The sequence below is a fragment of the Malania oleifera genome, chromosome 6 (assembly GCF_029873635.1).
Source record: "Malania oleifera isolate guangnan ecotype guangnan chromosome 6, ASM2987363v1, whole genome shotgun sequence".
In the NCBI taxonomy this organism is placed as follows: Eukaryota; Viridiplantae; Streptophyta; class Magnoliopsida; order Santalales; family Ximeniaceae; genus Malania; species Malania oleifera.
This window is the reverse complement of record NC_080422.1, coordinates 42,405,157-42,426,121: the sequence shown is the minus strand read 5'-3', so window position 1 is coordinate 42,426,121 and position 20,965 is coordinate 42,405,157. Positions and strand designations below refer to the sequence as shown.

Here is a 20,965-nt window from a genome sequence, read left to right as displayed (position 1 = left end):
TAATTTTGGTAATGATAAGAAGAATATTAGAGATAAAGTTAAACTTGATGATGAAAAAATAAAAAAACACTTATAGATTTCGATACCTTGGATCTATTATGCAAGTCGAAGGAGAAATTGAAGATGATGTAATGCATAAAGTTAAACCGGGTTGGTTAAAATTGAGAAGTGCTTCAAGTGTGCTTTGTTATCGTATAATACCCTTAAAATTAAAAGCAAAGTTTTATAGGACATCTATAACACTAGTTATGTTATATGGATCGTAATGTTGGGTAACAAATAAATAGAATATCTAAAAAGTAAAAGTTGTCGAGATGAGAATGTTTAAATAGATGAGTAACACTGAAAGATAAATTAATGAATGACCATATTCGTGATAAGTTGGATGTAACTCCTATAGAAGATGAGGGAGAGACGACTTAAATGGTCTAAACACTTATAATGTAGGTCACATAGTGCTTCAGTGAAAAATAATGAGTTAGTTACTATGAGGGCAATAGAAGGGATAGTGATAGACCTAAAATAACTTGAAAAGAGATAATGAGTAATGATTTTCTGAATTTATCAAAAGAAATGATCTATGATCACATAAATTGGTGAAAAAAGATTCATATAACTGACTCCATCTAGTGAGACTTAAGACTTACATTTTCATTTTTGTTACTTTCAAATTTGGGAAAAAAAAGAAAAAGAAAAGAAAAGGGCATACTTCCTTTAAAATTACTTTGTTTCCAAGTCAATGTATTTTTTGAGTGCTATAATTCACAAACAAGACGTTGGCATGTTCTTCCAAATGTCTGTCTGTAAAGTGGAATTTGCAGAACTTTTGCCAGCCGACTTGCCTTTCTATTGGTTTCCTTCCTTCCTTCCCTCCCTCTCCCTGTTCTTGCATCTGTCTGTTTTCCTATTTCAATTCCGCATAATCCATCACCTGTGTCTCTGCCCGATCCCCTGATTTCACCTGTATTCTTTTCCAAGCAAGGACGAAGTCCCCATTTTGTTTATTGTGCAAGAACGCCGGAAACTTGACGGAACGAGACGACGCCGGAGGCTGGGGAGCAAGTATTCCAGTGAATCTGGAGTGAGTCCCTTCGGATCACACCTCATATCCGGCATTGAATCCAGACTCATCAGCCTTGCCGCATGGCAGCTGATATCTGTGACTCAGACCGTCGGTGCTGACATTCTTTCGCTTCTTCTTTTCTTTCTCTGTCTCTCTCGTGGTATGAGGCAGAGCAGCTGCGGAGTAGTTGGGATACTAAACGAGAATTGCCTATCTTAATTTTCTCCCCGTAGATCTCTTCTCTCTCTCTTGATTTTAGAAGAAATGGGGAGGCCGGCAAGCAAGCGCCCTTCCAGGAAATTCTTCATTATATTCTCATGCGCGGGGCTTCTTGCAGCAGCTTTCATTGCAGATGTATTGTGGGCTTCATCCTCTCATTTTTCGTCTGCTTATCTCTCGTTTGCCTCCAATTGGGCTGCCGACAGTTCCGAGAAAAACCTAATTGCCCCAAAGGTTGTGCGAAAACCAACTCAAAAGGTCAGTTCCGTCAAATGACAACTTGGCTATTTTTTTTTGGATTTTTCTAGTTCTGTAATTTACTCGTTATGGGTCCAATTAAGTTGTTTTTCTATGTATGTTTTTTGATTAATCTGCAATGCTCACTGAGTTTATTAGATGTGGAAATTTGTAATTCGGAGTCTTCAAATGGTATTTTGATTTTATACAATTGAAATAAAAAAAAATCCTTTTTATTGCCCGCATAAGAATGTAAAACATTCGTCTTGGGAGTGTAATTATTGTTAAAAAAAAAAAAAGGTTCATATTTATTAGCAGCATAGTTAGTGTAAAACGAGAGCTTATTTTTTTATTTTTTTAACTGAGTAGTATTAATAAAGATTTTGATACAATTCAGTTTGGAAATTGGATCATAAATATGAAATTTGTCGTGTGGGTAAGCTACAACCGCAACAACAATCAAGCATTAATTCCCATAATCCCACTTGGTACAGTTGGCTACATGAATTGTCTTTTACGAGCATGATATAGGGCAATTTTGTCTGACAAATGTAGGGCTGTCAAGTCCTTACTCATTATGTCGGTCCAACTTATTCTAGTCCTTACACTTCCCCTTTTACTGCCACTGGCATTAGTTTGCTCATTTCTTATGTCCATTCTTCGACTTACGTTGGTAATGCCCAAACCATCTTTACTTACCACAAATGTGTTCATACCTCAATTTATCTTATAGAGTCATGCCACTCATCCAGCTTAGCATTCTCATTTTGGAAACTTTTTTCTTTTTGGGTGTGTTGCTTTCTAAGTTGCCCTCCATATAGCGTAGCTGCCCTAGCTGCCTCAAAAACTTCCTGAAAGCATTGTATGATCCTTCAAAGTCATCTCAACTCTTGTCTCTATGAAAGAACTGTGCATGTTCAATCTTTGAATTTTAATTAATACTTTTGGCTTGATGATGTGAGGTGAGATCATTTGGAACCACTTATGGAAAAGTATTTTTCTGGAAAATTAATTATTTGAAAAATCTAAGATTACTTATTATAAGCACCTTTTTAGATGAGTACTTTTTTCAGGAAAATACTTCTTCAAAAATACTTATTTTCCTTAAAAAAGTAGTTTGGAAAAGTACTTTTTGAAATAAGTACTTATTTAAGTGTCAATCAAACACTACTTATTGACATAAGTACTTAATATAAGTCCTTCTCTGAAAAAAGTACTTATTTTTAAGATGTTCCAAATTGGGGCTTAATTTAAGATGTGAGCTTAACTCTCCTAAGGTACTAGTTTCAAACTCATATAAAGTAGGAGAAACACAAAAATTTGCCATGTGCAGAGGTAATGGAGAAGCACCAGATCACATTTTCAAACGTTATCCTCAGGTATTTTCTTTGCAGTGCCTCTTTTGCAGGTTGATTGGCCCTTCCGTGAGGCACATCTTGGTGCTCTTGATTATTATTTTCTGCACTTTCTGGGTTTCAAGGCTGAGAGGCACAATGTTATACTGCAATATCTTTTTTGCATATAGTTTTAGAAATATTGGAAATGCATAAAAATACTTGATTTGGCTGCTCCAACAGATAAATTCTAGAGCTCTTGATTCATGCGTATTCTGAATTTCAAGGCCTAGAGTTACAGTCTTATGCAGCAATTCTTTTTTTGAGTTGATATGTGCATTTTGGGGTTTGCATAAGGAAAGAACAGTCTGAAATAATAGGATCTTTAGATTCCATTTAAGAGAAGATTGAGATTCTGACTGTCCATGTGGGCGTATGTTATGAATTGGCAAAGAAATGTTTCTTTATTTGATGTTATTAGAGTGTGTTGAATTGCTGATTCTTCTCTGATAATTTTGTTGGTTAGTTTCCCTACTTGTCACTTGTGGAGTCTTAGGTCTGGCTGAACATATGACATTTTAATGAATTTTGACATATGTTCTTTTAATTCCCGTTGCATTGTTCTGATATTTATGGCGGTCTTTAGGGAAAAATGTTTCTATTTTCACTAGCTAAGTTTCTTGGGTGATTTCTTTGAAGTATGAAGTGTTGGCAGTCTTTTGGGTCTGAAAACATGTAAACCGAGCATTTCAAATCATATTATGTTAAAAAACTAAGAGGGTTGGGCTGCTGGTATCCTTTTGGGCTTTGATCTTTACATAGGATTTGCAAAATGGTGGTTGATCTCCAAGTTCAATGGCTACTTCTTCACATTGAATTTTAGATCTAAAAAATCTGATACAAATGTTGTCTAAGGCTTATAAAGCACAAACATGATACATGAGACCTGGCTGCAAAACAAGGTGGTGTGTATATATAAATTCTTAATATGACATCTCTATTAAAGAGTAAATTTTATTTTAATACAATTGTAAAAACTAGGAAAATGCCAGATGAATGGAGGAAAAGCACTTTAATACCTATATACAAAAATAAAGGAGATATTCAAAATGGTAATAACTATTGTGGAATTAAACTTATGAGTCATACGATGAAACTATGGGAATGGGTAGCTGAACAAAGATTAAGGTTAGAAACGAAGATCTCAGAAAATCAATTTGGTTTTATGCCTGGGAGATCTACCACAGAAGCTATTTATCTTTTAAGAAGATTAATGGAAAAGTTTAAGGAAAAGAAGAGGGACTTGCATATGATATTTATTGACCTTGAGAAAGCATATGATAGGATACCTAGGGAAGTTCTATGGTGGGTTTTAGAAAAAAAAGGTGTATGTTGTAGGTATACCGATGTCATTAAGGATATGTACGATAGAGTAATGACTAGTGTAAGGACTATAGATGGAGAAACTAGAGAATTTCCAATTGCCATAGGTGTACATCAAGGATCTGTTTTGAGTCCTTATCTTGTTGCTTTAGTGATGGACCAATTGACTAAGAGTATTCAAAAGGAGGTTCCATGGTGTATGTTGTTTGCAGATGATATTGTATTAATTGACGAAACTAGGGACGGAGTAGAGACTGAGTTAGAATTATGGAGAGAAGCTTTGGAATCTAGAGACTTTAGGATAAGTAGAAATAAAACAAAATATATGAAATATAATTTTAGTAATGATAGGAGGAATATTGGAGACAAAGTTAAACTTGATGATGAAGAAATAAATAGTACTTGTAGATTTCGATACCTTGGATCTATTATGCAAGCTAAAGGAGAAATTGAAAATGATGTAATGCATAGAGTTAAAGCTGGTTGGTTAAAATGGAGAAGTGCATCAAGTGTGCTATGTGATTGTAGAATACCCTTAAAATTGAAAGGAAAGTTTTATAGGACAGCTATAAGACCAACTATGCTATATGGATCGGAATGTTGGGCGACGAAGAAACATAATATCCAAAAAGTAAAAGTTGTCGAGATGAGAATGCTTAGATGGATGAGTGGTATAAAATTGAAAGATAAATTAAGGAATGAACATATTGGTGGTAAGTTAAGTGTAGCTCCTATAGAAGATAAGGGAGGGACAACTCAGATGGTATGGACACTTGCAACGTAGGCCTTATAGTGCACCTGTGAGAAAGAGTGACTTAGATACTGTGAGGGGTAGTAGAAGGGGTAGGGGTAAACTTAAAATAACTTGGGAGGAGATAGTAAGTAAAGATTTAATATCCTTGAATTTATCAAAAGAAATGGTCCATGATCGCATCAATTGGCGGAAAAAGATTCATATAGCCGACCCCACTTAGTGGGATTAAGGCTTGGTTTTGTTGTTGTTATTATTTTGTTTCATGAATAAAATAAAAACAAAGTCATATAATAGTTTGTTAGGGAGTGGGACAATGATGTGACACAGAATTCTTAGAATAAGCTTTGGAGCAGTTTCTAAAACTAAAAATATGTTTTCAAGTTGTGTCATTGTGGGAATTGAACACATTCAAGTCGCAAATGTGTGTTTGTAAGGTGTCTGAATGTTCAACACAGAGACAACATGAATGTGTCTTTTTTTTTTCTTTAAAGAATCATTGTTGCTGCATAAGCTGAGATAGATACATAACATATTTTGAGATAGTCTGCCATTTAAGCACATCTTGGCACCTGGCCTGTGGCAGATTTTTTTTTTTTTTCCTTCTCTTTTTTGTGTTTTAGCTTGGGAGATCTCCTACATTCCCTGTAAGAAAAAAACTCATAATCTTTTAGTTTTGAGATATTGCAGGAAAAAAAGAAAATATTTTCCATTTAAAATAATTTACCAACATGTTTATGGGGATAAATTAGAGTTGTGGTAATTTAAAATGACACCTCTTCATTGAAATTGTGAGATTCTTTGAATGGGTAAAAGGAGTTTATAAACTGGGCTCACTTTATTTCTACTGTTGACAAAATGGAACAGCTTGTTTTCGGGTGATTTTTCAGTTTCCCAGGATGTAGTCTAGAAAGGTAATATCTAATCTCTGTATTGTTTACAGGAAGTGACTGTTAAAGATAAAAAGGATCCTGTCCTTAACAGAGTTTTATCAGCGACTTTTGCTGATTTACCTGCGCCAGAAGTGCAATGGGAAATAATGGCACCTGCTCCTGTGCCACGTCTTGATGGGGCAGCAATACAGATTAAAGATCTTCTCTTTGTGTTTGCTGGATATGGCACCATTGATTATGTGAGAATCTTGACCAGCTCATTCAATGGTGAAGTACAATCTAGTGTGTTAATGGATTTGTTTCATTTTAAGACATTTACTATAATTATAATAATCATAATTGCAATTCTAATATTATTTTTATTTTTGTGTTTGATAATATCTGAACCCTGTATCTCCCCGCATCCTGCTCTGATCTGTCACTGCCAATTATTGTTGCTCTTGTTTTTGTTATTATTATAATAATGCACTGTACATTTTTTGTTTTCAGTTTTATGCTCTGCTTTGGATGATTGATGTTACTTGTTATTACATTTGTTAAAAAAACACACCAGATGCCATTCGAAGAACAAATTTGGAAAACACACCAAATACGCCAATTAACTGCAAAGTTAGCACCACTCCAAGAAAAAATTGGACTTTTTTTCACCTCTAAAAGACTTTGGGTTCTGAAGACAAAATCCTTCCAAAAGACAACTCCCCTCATCAGCCCACAAAAAAGGAAAAAGAAAAAAAAATCCCAGTTACAATAGGAAGTGGCAACTTTTGGGCCTGTTCAGTTGCAGGAATTAAGTTTTTTTGTTTCTTTTTTTAGTTTTGATATATCTGTTTCCAGGAAAACAAGTTCCTTTTGTTTGAAATGAAAATTACTTTCGTGGTTAAAAAATTGGAAAAAATGTTCAATTCATGATTATTTACTACCCGCCTAAAATTAGAAAACTTAGAAATAAATTCTAATAGGCTTGTTTTTGTTCATATTTTTGACTACTATTTGCTTCTCTATTATTTGTTAAAATCATCTAAACAATCTGTTTCTTTTTGCAACCATGTATGAATATGATTCTAATGGCAAAAATTGCAAGAAAAACTACTGTATGAAATTCATAAAAATCATAGACTCACCCATTGCTGCAAAAATAGCACAAAAAACCTGAAAAATTGGAAGGAAAAAAGCAGAAAGTTGCATTAAAAATCATAAAAGTAGTAGAAAATTGCCTGAAAAGAAAAAATTAAAACTGTGGCAGGTATGTGCAGCAAAAAAAAAAACTCAGAAAACAACAGAAAAATGCAGTCAAAGTGTGCCAAAAAATGCAGAAAAAATCAGTGGCAAAACCAGTAATTGCAGCAAAAAATCAGGAAAAAATTGCTGGAAAAAAGCAGCCAAAAAAAACAGAAAAATGCGAACAATTGCAACAAAATTGTGGCAAAAATCTAGAAAGATTTCAACTAGAAAAAATCTGTGAAAATGAGGAAAAATTGCAGAAAAGAACATAAAAACTTCAAAAATTGTGAAAAAAACAGAAACATTGCAGAAAAATGCTGGAAGAAGCAGCAAAATACTAGAACAGTTGCAGGAAAAAACATAAAAACTGCGTTTTTGGGCTTCCTTTTGGGCTTACATCTTTTGAGGTTTTTGAGGGTCTTTTGCTGTCTGATATCCATAGGGATTGGAAGGCAGTGTTGATGTAAATCTTTTTTATTTTCACTTTTCCTGTTGGTTTTTTTTAGAGATGCCTTATCCTCTTTGTTTTTTCCCCTTTATTTTTATCTTTTTTAAAAAATATAAAAACAACAACAGGCATTCTGTGAGATTGGCGTTATCTGATGACTTAATTAAGGGTAACTGGTTTTATGTTTATTTCCTTTTTCTTTCTTTTGCTGTGATTTTTATATTTTCATTCTGGTTTGTCAAAGATTTTCTATGGGGGGATTCTTAATTCTCAATCTATCAATGAAATTTGCTGTTATGCTATAAAAAAAAAAAAAAGTGAAGTAGTTTGATAATTAGGTTTCCTGTATTTTCATATTTTGAGGTCACAGATAAATGGTGAGATTTGGAGAGCCATAGAGAGAGAGAAAGCAGCAGGAAGTGTTTAAATGCTTTCGTTTAACCTTGACCTACTTCTAGATTCTGAGTTTCCAATATTCAAATTTGAAGTTCTTGAAAAAATTTCAATTTTGCATACTTATAAAATATTTGAAGGAGTTTGATAATTAGGTTTCCTATTTTTTGAGATCGGGGATAAATGTTGAGATTTGGACAGCCACCGAAAGAGAAAGCAGAAGGAAAGTGTTTAAATGCTTTAGTTTATTCTTGAACTACATTTACACTGCATTTGTAAGCATGAATTTCGGATCTTGGATTTGGATTTGGGTGGATTTGGACAAATTTCAATACAATTTAATATTACATCTCCAAATCCAATACAAATCCAAATCCAAGACCTCTCCAAACATAGGGCTTAGATTGTTTAGAATAATTTTGGTGCATCTCAAAATAATTTAATAGCTGGTAATGCAGGTTGCTTCATTATTTCAGTTACTTCTTTTCTTGGGGATTAGATTGGCATCAAGTGATTAACCAGACATTAATTATTGATTAGAGCTTTATCAGCTTTGTTTAGGTTCATATTATCTATGATTCATCTTATCAGATTAGCACATCAAGACACATCTAGTGCAGCTGTGCAGGTTAATTTGACTTTTCTTTGAGGAAGCTACTAACCTGTGCAGGGAATGTTATTTAATCGTATTTCATGGTTTATGTATATACTTGAATTGCTCTTTTTGATTAATGGATCTATTTTCTTTGGCTGTGAATTATATAAAACTACGGGCTTAATATTTTCTGTTTTTTTGTCTCTTATCTCATAGGTGCATTCTCACGTTGATATTTACAATTTTACGGATAATAAATGGGGAGGGAGGTTTGATATGCCAAAAGAAATGGCCCATTCACATTTAGGAATGGCAACTGATGGGAGATACATCTATGTAGTCACAGGACAATATGGTCCACAATGTAGAGGGCCCACGGCACGCACATTTGTTCTGGATACTGAGACGAAAAAATGGGGGGACCTGCCTCCTTTACCATTCCCTAGGTATCTGTCTTAATCAAGATAAGCATAAACATAATTATGTATTTTGCCTTGTAGAGATTTTTGTTAAACTTCCTATCCCCTATCCACCCTCCTATTCCATCCCTCCCAAAAAGAGAACTGATGAATCTTGAGTGTTGATCTTTTTATCTTTTGCTGGGTAAGAATTGAATTATAACTTATCTCATCATATGCCCTTATATTAGATGATTGGCTATTTTTACATTCTTTTTTTCTAATCTACAATAAATTTAGTGGCAGAACATTACTTTTATATTGTGTTTAAAACATTTTTGTATGCGGGCACTTTGACTAATCAATCCTCAAGCCTATTGCTATTCTTGGGTGGGTTTCACATTTTGAAATTGCTTTTTGTAATCTTGTTTTGAAGCATTCTTTATAGTTTCTACTTTCTAATATATGATTGACTTTGTCTGACATACAAAGAGATACAAAAAGGAGAAAACAAGGTAAACCTAAAGTCATAATTATGCTAAACAACTCGACTCCAAAGAGCTTTTTCTAATGGTATTAGTCAACTATATGAACCTTGATTGATGATTTTACTTAATCTTGGTTATGCTTTTAGTTAAATAATGATGAAGAAATTTGTTCACTAGAGAACCAACAAACTAGTTAGGTCTGCCTTTTTTTTTTCATTATTATAATATACCTCATATATCACAAAGGCTGATTTTATACCCTTGCTGACACGGTAACATGTACGTGAGTAACACATGTAAAATGAAGTAATGAACTGAACCTGGATCCACCCCCCCCCCCTCCCAAGGACTTGGTAAACAAATAAGCTTTTTGATATTTAGACTTCACATTAGTAGTTTTAATGACTTCTGCATAAGCTTTTTGGGAAAAAAATGACAAATCAACTTCAGTGTATTTTGTCCAGGAAAACTCATTCTACAGAAATACAAACAATGGGCTATGAATGTTGACGCATAAGCTCTTCCCACATTGTTCAACCAAATTAATTCACAGATAATATGTGCCATGATCTCGCAAGAAGCGTAGCTTCTTACTCTTCCAAGTCACCAAGTTGCTGCTGTTAATGATTTTAATTGGTCATTTAGCATTATTAGTATGTTCTTGTGTTTTGTTATTAGGTGTGAGTTAGTAAGGGTATTATATATGTACTTGACATATATAATAAATAGAGGGAAAGACCTATCATCGTGATTAGGTCTTTAGTTTTACTCAATATCTCAACATGGTATCAGGGCCATGGTTGCTCGGAGCTCCTGGATTCTAGTAGTGTTGCCTGTGTTTATTGTTTGTTTATTAAGGGTTATATTCCCTATAATGGGTTTTTTTTATTGGTTGTTTATCACTCCACGTGCTATTAGGCTGCACGCACAGGGGAGTGTTAAGGCTTGATATGCATTGTTGATTGTTGGTCCACAACCTAACAGATTACGCTTTTAGGTAAAATGGTAATCTAACATGGTAGTGTAGCAAGATCCAATGGTTCCAGGATTGTTTTTTTAGTCATGAGGCATGAACCATCTGTGAAAGCTTGTGAAAACTTCCCATCAACTGGGTTCTAGTCTTGTTGCCTGTGTTTATTGTTTGTTTATTAAGGCTTATATTCCCTATAATGGGTTTTGTTTATCGGTTGTTTATCATTCTTTGTGCTATTGGGCAGCATGCATGGGGGAGCTTTAAGGCCTGATATACATTGTTGATTGTTGACCCACAACCTAACAGCTTAAGCTTTTAGGTAAAGTGGTAATCTAACATGGTAGCGTGGGAAGACCCAATGGTTCCAGGATTGCTTTTTTAGTCATGAGGCATGAACCTTCTGTGAAAGCTTGTGAAACTTCCCACCAAACTTATGGGGGGAAAATCTCTGATGTTAACTTCTTAGGGATCAAAGCAGCCAAGGTCGAATACATGCTGTCCCCAAATCTCCCTGAAGACCTTCATAACATCAGCTTTGAGAACATTCCAGTTTGCTCGGGAAAAGTGATGGTAAAGCTGCCAAGGCCTGGAGCTTTATGTGCATTGCGATCTCTTAGAGCACGAAGGAGTTGACCTTTATTGAAACGATTTTCAAGCCATAGAGCTGTAGAGGTGAATTTTGGCTGTATTATGGAAGAAATTGGTACTAAGGTGCCCCTCCTTGTGCCATAAGGACCTAGGTTTTTGTCTCCAATATATTTTGTCCATAGCTATGATCCTGGATGGTTCTTTTCTCTAAAGGATCCTTTTGGTTTTGTCTTCATCATTTAGGCCCCAAGAAATTTCTTTGATGTCCAATTCTAGAATTTTTTCCTCTAGATGGTATCTTTCTTGATATGGATATTTCTGAAGGTGTTCTTATTCCACCGTTGAATTTTCGTTTAATCTCTTTCAACTTAGAAGTCAGCGCAAAGCTTGCAAAGCCTTCAAAATGGAGAGTTGACGACCTCTCCTTGATAAGCTTCCCAAAACCTTCTTGTGTAATTAGTTTTAGTGATCATTGGAAAGTTTTTAAGAACTTTTTGAATTATAGAAGAAAAAATTAACTTGTAGGTTTTTAAATAGTGCAGTTTGACTGGGAACCAATTCTATCTTTGGGATCTGGGTGTAACATGAGTGCTCACTAATTGGGAATTGTAAGAATTGAATTGTGAATTGTAAGATTCAAATCGAGAAAGCATGATTCATGGTCAATTCTCGCTTGTTTCAGCTTGAATTCACATACTAGATTCTAATTGATAAGAATTGGGAATTGTATTTGACAGCTATGGATGACCATGCGAGAGATGTACTCCCTTGAAGAAGCCAGTAGCACAAGACAAGAAAGAAGCAAGAAAAACCTCTCCACTCCCAAAGCAGCTGCAGAGGCAAGAACTGCCCCTTAAAAACCTGCACATTTCTCTTCAACCAAACACACAAAATGACTGCAAAAATAGTACTGTGCCACAAGCTTGTGGCCTTACAATATCATATTCTTTTCCCAACACGCATGTAAGGAAGTCCAAGATTAAGGAAAACCATAGCCAAATAGAGCGGTGTTGCAGAATTATAAATTTATAAGTTGTCAAGATATGTTCTCTGGGAGATTTATTTTTCTTCCTTGTAAATTCTTTCCCTATTATTGAAATTTCTTTTGCTATAAAAAAAAGTGGTGAAGAGAGGCAGTGTGACAGATGGCTTCACTGCTGCTGCCATCACCACCTCTATGTAGGGAGATATCTACTTAAAGATCCCAACTCTAGCTTCCTAAAGATTATACTATAGGGATCCTCCATTAAATTGAAGTTCCAAGGAGGAAGTAAGATAAAAGTGTTTGTTACGGGTTGAATGCTTGATATACATAGTTGGCCAAGTACCTATAGATTAAGCTTTTGGGTCAAGTTGTTGTTTTTCATTGTTTTAGAGTTGTGGTTGCCAGGAGGTCCTAGATTGTATTCTTGTTGCAATGTTGCCTACAGTTATCTCTTTTTTGTTAAAAATGATCTTATTCATTTATTCCCTATAATAGGTGTTAGTCATTCTTTTCCCAACACTTGTATGAGGAAGTCGAAGATGACGTAAGACCTATGGCTAAATAGAGGGGATGCTGCTGAATTATTAGTGGTGAGGGGTTGTGGTCAACAGATGGCTTCACTCCTACCGCTGCTTCTATATAGGGACATTATCCACTTCTGGATCCCAAGTCCAGCTTCCTTAAGATTATTACATAGGGATCAACTCCTCCACCAAGTTGAAGTTAAGGAGAAAGTAAGTGGATTTTGCTAAGGCTTGAATTCTTGATTACATTGTTGGCTAAGGACCTACAGGTTACGCTTTTTGGTCAAGTTGTTGCTTCACATGGTTTTAGAGTCGTGGTTGCCATGAAGTCCTCGATTGTATTCTTGTTGCAATGTTGCCTGAATTTATCCTTTCTTTGTTAAAAGTGATCGTATTCCTATAATGGGTGTTATTTATTGTTTGTTACCTCTCCATGTGCAACCTAGGTGCACTTTTGGGGTGTCAGGGCTGGAGATGCATTGCTGGCCCAAAACATAATAACGTAAGCTTTTGGGTTGAGTGGTTCCTTAATGGAATTGAAGCAACGTTAAATATACAAAGCTTGGGCCATTCAAGTTCAAAGTTTCTGTATGCTTGTATTGAATTTGTAATTTTATTAACCATGTTTTCTTCATCTGAGCTTGATATTTTTTGTTTTTATGCTGTTCTAAGGTAAAAAAGTTGCTTGGTTTTTGAATTCTCCATTATAAAAGGTTGGTGCTGCTGGTGTTTAGGAGTTTACTAAGTAGAACTGTTGGCTCAAGTTTCTCCCAGTCTGGTCTAATCCCTTTTTGAACTGGCATTTTAATTTCGTTTTATAATCCTCAAATAATGAATCTGCAGTCTTACTAGAGATTAAAGCAGTATGATGCTGGTTGTTAACTTGAAACAAGCCCCGTTGCTATGGGTGTGAGCTGGTGATGTTTGCCCCTGGAAGCATTTCATTAATGCCTGTAAAGTTTTTTGGCTGAAGTAATTCATGCTATGAAAAATTTTCTCACTTCACACTTTAGATGAAAAGTTTTAATTTCATTATTTCAGATATGCACCGGCTACTCAACTTTGGAGAGGTAGACTCCATGTGATGGGTGGCAGCAAGGAGAATCGACATACACCGGCGGTCGACCATTGGAGTCTTGCAGTGAAGAATGGCAGAGCATTAGAAAAGGAGTGGTGGGCTGAGATACCTATTCCCCGTGGAGGACCTCATAGGTTTGTGGTCTGTTGTTTTCTCAGAAATAATTATGTCATTAGCAGTGAAAATTCCACTCTTATGCCGAATGAAGATAAAGAGTTTTACAACTTTTTAAAACTATTCATGGTCCTAAATTTTCCAATTTCTTTTTACTTATTCTCAATTTCTTTACAACATGGTACTTTTAGAGAAAGCTTGCATTAACACGTGTTGTGTTATTTTTAGTAAGATATGGAGCCTTGCTCGTAAAGGAAACCTAGAGACTTAACACATGGCACATGGACATACTTTGCAAGTCATCTTGCAAAAAGGATTGGTTCCATCTGCAAATTATAAGTGGGAAACACAAATATCCTTCATCTTTCCCCTCTTGATCAACCGTCCTGCCTTACACATCCATGAAGTGTAAAAAAGAGAAGGGAAATATTTTTTTTGCTTAATGTCCCAAGAAGCTCTAACCAATGTTTGGTGTTTTTGCACATATTTTTAAAAAATCATTGATGAAGCGGTCTTTCATTTTAATATTTGTTTTAGAGGGATTCATTGATTTTGTTAGAATGAGTACTTTCAAGTTTTAACCTTTTACATTTGGATTGTCATGCTATGGTGTTTCAGTTTGAGTAGGGGCAAAGACATGTGTAAGGTTGGAGGGACTATGGCTGTTGACAAATATTTTACTTATTTGCCCATTGCATCAAAGGAAAATTTCGAAATATATGATGTTTGCCCTTTTAACGCCCCTCCAATATTATTACAGTTTTCAATTTTGTTGCAAGTATTATTACAATAATGGGGGCAAAAATATAATATTCTTTATTACTTTTTAATTTGTTCTGTAAGTGGTGGAGTAATCCAAAATGTTGCTGCTCTTACCCGTTAGCTCCCTTTTTGTTCGTACTTGATGTTTTAAATTGGATGATGGATAGGGCGGTTGATAGAGGGTTGGTTAAAGGATTAGGTGTGGGGAATAGGGGGTGGTACTCTCTTATCTTCAATTTGCTGATGATACCATTTTCTTTCTTGATGACCGTAATCTTTCATTTAGAAGAACTTTTGGTATTCTTAATGTTTTGGAAAGAGTTTCTGGGCTTAAGGTTAATATGGGGAAAAGTGGTTAAGCAGCCCTAGATGTACCAGATGAGAGGACTAGTGTGTGGGCTTTAGAGGCGGGGTGTGGTTTATTAGAATGACCCCTTATGGGGTGCCACTGGGTGGGAATTCTAGAGGGGTGGATTTTTGGAATCCAGTAGTGGAGAAGATTACAGAGAGATTAGACAGTTGGAAGGGTGCCCTTTTCTCTTTAGCGGTAGAATTACGCTTATCCAGGCTTGTCTCTCTAGCACCCCTTTGTATTTCTTATCTATTTTTAGAATTCTGGTGTGAGTTGTGAGCAAGTTTGAGAGAATTATGAGGGATTTTTTGTGGTCTGGTCTGGGGGGTCGTGGGGACCATTTAGTAAACTGGGCGAAGGTAAGTAAGTCTAAAAAGGAAGGAAGGGGGGGGGGGGGGGGTTGGGTTTTGGTAACTTGGTATCTAAAAACACCGCTCTTTTAGCTAAATGATTGTGGTGCTTCCCCTTGGAAGGTAATTCCATATAGCATAGAGATATTTGTAGTAAGTTTGGGTTGGATGAGAATGGGTGGAATACCAATGCTAGCTGGAGATGTTCTTTGGGGAGTCTTTGGGGCTCTATTTCCCAGATTCACTTTGTTTTAACGCCTCACACTAAATTTGTAGCAGGGAGGGGATCCCAGATTCGTTTTTTAGAAGACCCATAGCTCAGGAATTATTATTTTTTTTTTCCATTTCTTTTCCACGTCTTTTTGGATTGTGCTCTAAGCCAAACAGAGTTATTTCTTTCTTTGTGGATAATGGGAGGGGCTTTCCAGTCTCTTGGAATCTTCATTCCAGTTCTTCTCTGGTTTGTTCAAGATTTTATGGGAGATGCCTTTTTCGCCCCCTTGTGAATCTCTTCCTATTAATGAATTTATTTTGCTGTAAAAAGAAATGTTGCTGCTCTTGACAATTTTCTCCCTCCTTACCCTTCATCCCTTGCACTCTCTCTTTCCCATCTTAGATGCCATGATTTGGTATCAAAGCATGGAGTAATCTGATCTTCTCATTACCATTTTGTCCCCCATCCCCCTCTTTTCTTCTCCCTTTTATGGTGGTTTCTATATCATCCAATGTTGAAGGAATCTGCTATGCATGTGTGCACGGGCTTTTACAAGGCGATTTTGTTTTATTTGGCGTTTTCGCATATACCTTTTTTTCCCAGTTTTTGTTGGTTAGTTGAATTAAAGGTACACATTACATTTAGTTTTAGAATTTAGACGCATCGAACTTTCGAAGAAGTTTTATCATGATAAGCTTCATGGATGTCATTGTATGAAGAAAACTTTATCAAGGGGAGAAATGAGAAAGGGTATACAAGGAAGCTGTAAAATAAATAGAAAAATTAGGCTAGCAAAGCCGTCCAATCTCTCTGAATCTCTAATAACCATATTGCCAGATCAACCTAATGAGAGAACTCACAACAAAGCGAAGAAGACAACACAATCCCTAATCAAATCTATAGATGAAGTGCAATCTTGTAAAATATGAGCATTTTGTTGGGAAAAATTATATGAATGATTCCCACAAGTAAATCAATGGTGTAATGCAAATAATAAATAAAATGAGACACAAGAAATTTAATGTGGTTCCCTCTAATATCGGTACGTCCACGGGACACGACGGTCCAAATTCACTATCACCAAATTCATACAAAGTGGATACAAAAGGCATAAGCCTTACAAATACACAAAAGTGTATAACAACTATAGCAAGATGAAAAAGCCTCACCAAATGTTGTGAACAAAGCTCCAAAAAAACCAACCAAAGTAGAGCACAACCAGGAAAAACCCAATATTCTGTTAATAATCCACAGCCGGAGTCCAGGAGTGAGGGTAGCAGCAGGTTGCTGCAGCGGAGAAGATGACTGGCGCAGGCTTGAGAAACATGGTGCAAAATGGCCATGTAAAAGGAACACAATGGCAGCTCTGCAGGCGTGAGGAGCTTCTGCAGGTGAAGAGAGTTGCTGCAGAAAAATGGAGAAAGAAAATGAAGGGGCTGCCAGCTGCGCGTGAGGCCTTTTTAATTCAAAAACATGCTGCAGCATTTGCTTCCACTGGGAAGCCAACAAAGCATTAAAGAAAAAATGAACCTTTTCAAGGCATTGGGCCGCACAAGGAGGGAAACCCAACACATTTCTCTCTCGCTAAAGCATTCATAAAACTGAAACAGCTCTACACAACCAGAAAGTCCTCATGTTCTTATGCCTCTTCTCAAAACCTCTAACATTGATTAGTAAGCCTCCAAAGAATTAGGACATTCCCAACACTATCTGAACAAGCCAAAGTGCTTTTTCTAATAAACTGCAAGCCACAGAGGCACAGAGCTTTGAAGAACAAAGATGTGCACAATCCTCACCACTTACATAACATATATTGAGAGATAGAACCATATAAGGTCTTTTAAATTAATGAAATAATCTTTTGCTGTATAAAAAAAAAAAAACTATATAAGGTCTTCTAATCTGCAATAGTTTTGACGCTAACTCTTAAAGGATGGTTGCCCAGACAGTTGACTACTCTGCTTTCCACAAACAGTTGACTTGAGAGAAAGAATGAGAAGAGTGAATTATATGAGAATAAGTGAACTTATTAGGAGAAAAAATGCAAAAAGCATCCAAACAAAGAACATTTCCACAATATGAATACTGATAGGAATAAAACAAACTAATATGTGAAGAAAGCCTCCCTGCCTTCTTATTGTTGAGATTCCCATGAAAAAGAAAATCTCAAGAAAGAACACTGCTATCAATAATAAAATATGATGAAATATGAGCCTTAGGATGCAATGCTAGATGAAAGAGAGAGGGAAAATGAAAAATTAAGCTCTCCCTAAGCCAAAGATCCTCTCTGAAACGAACCCAACAATGATCTCCCACTTTATATTTCTTACAAAGGAAAGAAAGAGGAGATATCTATGAAATGAATTTAAATGGGCTTTGATGCAAAACTCTAGCTCAAATGTTAGCGTCCATTCACTTGGAGGCCAAATTTACTCTTAATAACCATTTGCAAAGTGAATTAGTTTCCAAGGCACACTGCCATAACCACTTATATAATATTTTTAGACACCATATTAGTGAGATCAAAGCACCACCACCCCCCCACCCCACCAAAAAAAAAAAAAAAAAATCTTCTCCTCCCATTCACCCTTGACCAAAGAAAAACAAAAAAAATTCTTATAGTCCTCTCCATCCTAGTTGTTTCCCCCGCTAAAACCTTAGACAAAGATAAACAAATGAAGGGGACTTGAGGAAAGACATGCCTGGATTAAATTCTATGATTACCCTAAGAAAAAAAGAATGCTTCTCCACCCATTGTGGCATTTAGAAACCTTAGCAATCACTGGTCTCAAATCTCTTAAGAGTGAGGATTATCACCTAATGGAACTCGAAATTAGTCTGTAAAATTCTGCAACCCACATGAGTGGCATGGCTAGAAGTCACCTCTATCAGTAGGAACTAGATCACACTTTCCCAAATTAATCTGAAGCCGCGAACCTAACTCTGAAAATAGTAAAAATATTACAGAAAAGTCCTCTCATCTGAAAAGAACAAATAGTATCATCAACAAACTACAAATACAAAACAACCACAACATCCCTTCCTACTTCAATAACCTGAACAAAAAACTGCTATTGATGGTCCTCTCAATCATCCTACTCAGAACATTATTTTTCACTCAAAAAAAACAGAAAAGGAGATCAAGGATCTCCTTGTTTCGCAGCCTTGGAAGCCAAAAACCAAGTCTTAGGTTCTCTATTAATAATCACGGATAAAACAAGCAGTAGGAATACAGCCCCTAATCTAATGTCTTCATCTGGAACCAAAACCCTTCCTATCTAGTATAATCTGTCCAAAAAATTACAACTCACCTTTTCACTAGCTCTCTCAAAATCTAGCTTAGATACTAAACCTTTATTCCAGCTCCTCATGGAATTTTCCACAACCTCATTAGTCACAACATCCAAAATATACCTGCCAATAATAAAAGTGGATCGAGACTGAGAAATAGTTGCCCCTATAATCTCCCTAAGCCTATCTGTAATGACCTAATTTTATAAACAGTCATGAATTGGTCAAAAATCATTAACCCTAATGAATCTATCCTTCTTAGGAACTAAAGTAATGAAAGTTGAGTTCATACTTTTAGTAATCTGTCCATTGACATAAAATACGTGGAACACTTCCATAAAATCAACTTCAATCATGTCCCACCACTGATGGAAAAAAGCACTAAATTAAACCCATCCACCTGGGGGCTTTCTCCCTATTTGTATTGAACACAGCCCTCTTAACCTCCTCCTTAAAAGGTCCTTCCAAGTCCCAACCATGCTGGCTTATGACCTGTGGTGCCAAACTAACTCCTTGTTCATAGGACAACAAATATATTCCCTTTTGCTTCTTATATAGTGTTAATGGTTATTTTTTATTATTATTATTATTATTATAATAGAGGGAGAGAACTATCATTGAGTTTAGGTCTTCCATTTTACCCAACTACTCAACATGGTACCAGAGCGTGATCCAAACTAAACCCCACTCTCCTCAGCCGTCTCCGGAGAACACCATTCCTTCTGCTGTTCTTCTTAGATTCACCTCCATCCTATATTATTTCACAAAACCAACCATACAACCACAAACAGCGCGCCCCCCCCCCCCACCCCGCGCCCGGGCGCGGGGCAGCGACTCACCCAGAAAAACCCCATCTCTGGAGGGCCGCCCATGCGCCCCCACTCACCGGCCAAATGCCGGCAGGGCCAACCCCATGCGCCAGTGCTTGAGTGAATTTCCTGCCACTCAAGCACCGGCGTAGCATTGGTGCTTCGCCGGTCCAATGCTGCGCCGGTGCTGTTAGATCAGTTTTTTTTTTGTCCTCTGCCATGCTCTGATTCCTTCTCTGACTATATTATCAAGCTGTTAGATCAGTTTTTTGCTAAAAAAATTCGACCTTTTCAGACTATGCACTCGCAGCATTCTGTTAATGTCTGTTCAAGCCTTGTGAAGGCTTCTTTGTGAGTTTTTTTGGAGCTGTGGCAGCATTCATATGTTCAGTTGTGAGGCTGTGGCAGTGCTATCTCCATTGGTGAGTTGTTCACCTCGTCCGTGGAAGTGCGGCACCCAAGGAATGGTTGTTTGATGCTTCGTGAAGCTGTTTATCAATTGTTATTGAGTTTATTGAGTCTGAAACCGTGGGATTTGCTGTGTTTTCTGATTCACTATTCTAATTCCTTCCATATACCAAAATATCAAGCTGTTGGGCATGTGTTTTTGCTCCAAGATCCAATCTCTGTTTTGAGAATGCACTCATGGTAGTTCGTTAGTTGTGTTCAGTGTTAGTAACGGTCATTGGTGACCTTCTTGGGGCAGTGGCAGTGCTCATAAGCTGTTTATTTTTATTTTTATTTTTATTTTATTTTTTTTTCGTATGAGGCCGTGACGGTTCTACTTTCTTGGGGCTGCATCTGTGGTTGTTGGTGATTTGTACATGGTAGTTTCGGTGGTTCACCTCTCCAATTGTTCAGTGCTGAGTGTTGCTTTCTTGGGGCTGCGTGTGAGTTTCTTATGATCATTGGTCTGAGTTTGTGAATGTTGGGATGGCGTTTGCGAATCCCAAAAGTATGATTCCTTTGTTAGTCACCTATTTGAGTGAACCGCATACTATGACCATATCAGAGAGGAGTATTAAAGGTTTCTACTGTATCAATTGTCTCAACGAGCATCTCATCACATTGCTTTGTTTGCCCAAAAGGGTAGTCCTACAGTCTGCATGTCATTTGGTATCCTTCCTACTAGTCCTTGGATTATCAATTCTGCTGCCACTGACCATATAACAAGTGCAACCAACTCCTTTTTTGATCTCCAATATCCTAAAAATCTCCCCCAAGTTACCCTTGTTGATGGGTCCACTATTGCTGTTAAGGGGGTTGGAACAGTAAATCCTACTCCTTCTATCTCTCTTTCTTTTGCTTTATACATTCCCAAAACTCTTTTCAATTTTATGTCAGTTAGTAAGTTTACAAAGTCACTAAATTGTTCCGTCACATTCCTTCCTGATTCTGTGGTTATTCAGGATCTGAAGACGGGAAAGATAGTTGGCACATGACACGAGGCTCGTGGACTTTACTACTTTGAGTCGCTTTCTCCACCCATTGATTGCACAATA

General features: G+C 36.5%; 1 protein-coding gene across 2 annotated transcripts in view; it reads left to right on the top strand.

Moving 5' to 3' along the window:
- Positions 1-738: 738 nt before the first annotated feature.
- Positions 739-20,965, top strand: part of LOC131157285 (kelch repeat-containing protein At3g27220) — a 56,200-nt gene continuing 35,973 nt past the window's right edge. Inside the window, exons 1-4 of one of the 2 annotated variants that reach the window (XM_058111310.1) lie at positions 739-1,540; positions 5,931-6,119; positions 8,754-8,983; positions 13,535-13,705. In XM_058111310.1, the coding sequence (XP_057967293.1) occupies positions 1,328-1,540; positions 5,931-6,119; positions 8,754-8,983; positions 13,535-13,705 (803 nt within the window). In that variant the 5' untranslated portion in view covers positions 739-1,327. The remainder of the gene's footprint in view (positions 1,541-5,930; positions 6,120-8,753; positions 8,984-13,534; positions 13,706-20,965) is intronic. The other variant, XM_058111312.1, reaches the window with a different exon arrangement.